Source organism: Phaethon lepturus, unplaced genomic scaffold (genome assembly GCF_000687285.1).
Source record: "Phaethon lepturus isolate BGI_N335 unplaced genomic scaffold, ASM68728v1 scaffold27095, whole genome shotgun sequence".
Lineage (NCBI taxonomy): Eukaryota > Metazoa > Chordata > Aves > Phaethontiformes > Phaethontidae > Phaethon > Phaethon lepturus.
In genome coordinates this window covers 1-516 of record NW_010543043.1, presented here as the reverse complement: position 1 = coordinate 516, position 516 = coordinate 1, and the positions used below count along the sequence as shown (strand labels likewise).

The following is a 516-nucleotide window of genomic DNA, read 5'->3' as shown; positions in this document are numbered from 1 at the left end:
CAGGAATGCACAGGCATGTGCTGTGTGTGTGCAGAGCCGGGGGGCTCTGTGCCCCCACCACACATGGGTGGGGGGAGCAGGGTGAAGAGGACAGAGTGGGAGGCAGGGGCTTCTCATGGCCGGCACTGTCTCTCAGGGCAGGACGGGCAGGTCATGCTCGACACCGATGACCTTGAGTACGAGAGCGTGTACGGGGAGGAGGAGGACTATGATGAGGTCCCAGAGATGGACAGCTCAGAGCAGCCCGCGATGGGTGGTGAGCTTCCCTGCGCCCACCTGGCACCGAGGATGGAGCTACCAGGGGCGACTGCGGGGCTGCCCGGGCTTTGCTTTGCCTCCCCGTCCCACCTGGCAGCAGGTCCCAAGGCCCTCAGGCTAGGGGGATTTGGGATTTGCAGCCCTCTCGCTGGCACCCAGGTGGGGTGCACGTTCCCCATCACAGCACTGTGCTGCACACACCGTGCAGACCTCACACTCGGTCCCCCTCCTGAAGCCGTCACCGGCAGCAATGGGTGG

General features: G+C 65.1%; 1 protein-coding gene across 1 annotated transcript in view; it reads left to right on the top strand.

Moving 5' to 3' along the window:
- LOC104621696 (collagen alpha-1(VII) chain-like) overlaps window positions 1–256 on the top strand; it is a gene marked incomplete at both ends in the record, with an annotated part of 7,905 nt that extends 7,649 nt beyond the window's left edge. The window contains one exon of the mRNA XM_010288241.1: window positions 137–256. Coding sequence (XP_010286543.1) covers window positions 137–256 — 120 coding nt within the window. The remainder of the gene's footprint in view (window positions 1–136) is intronic.
- Window positions 257–516: the final 260 nt, after the last annotated feature.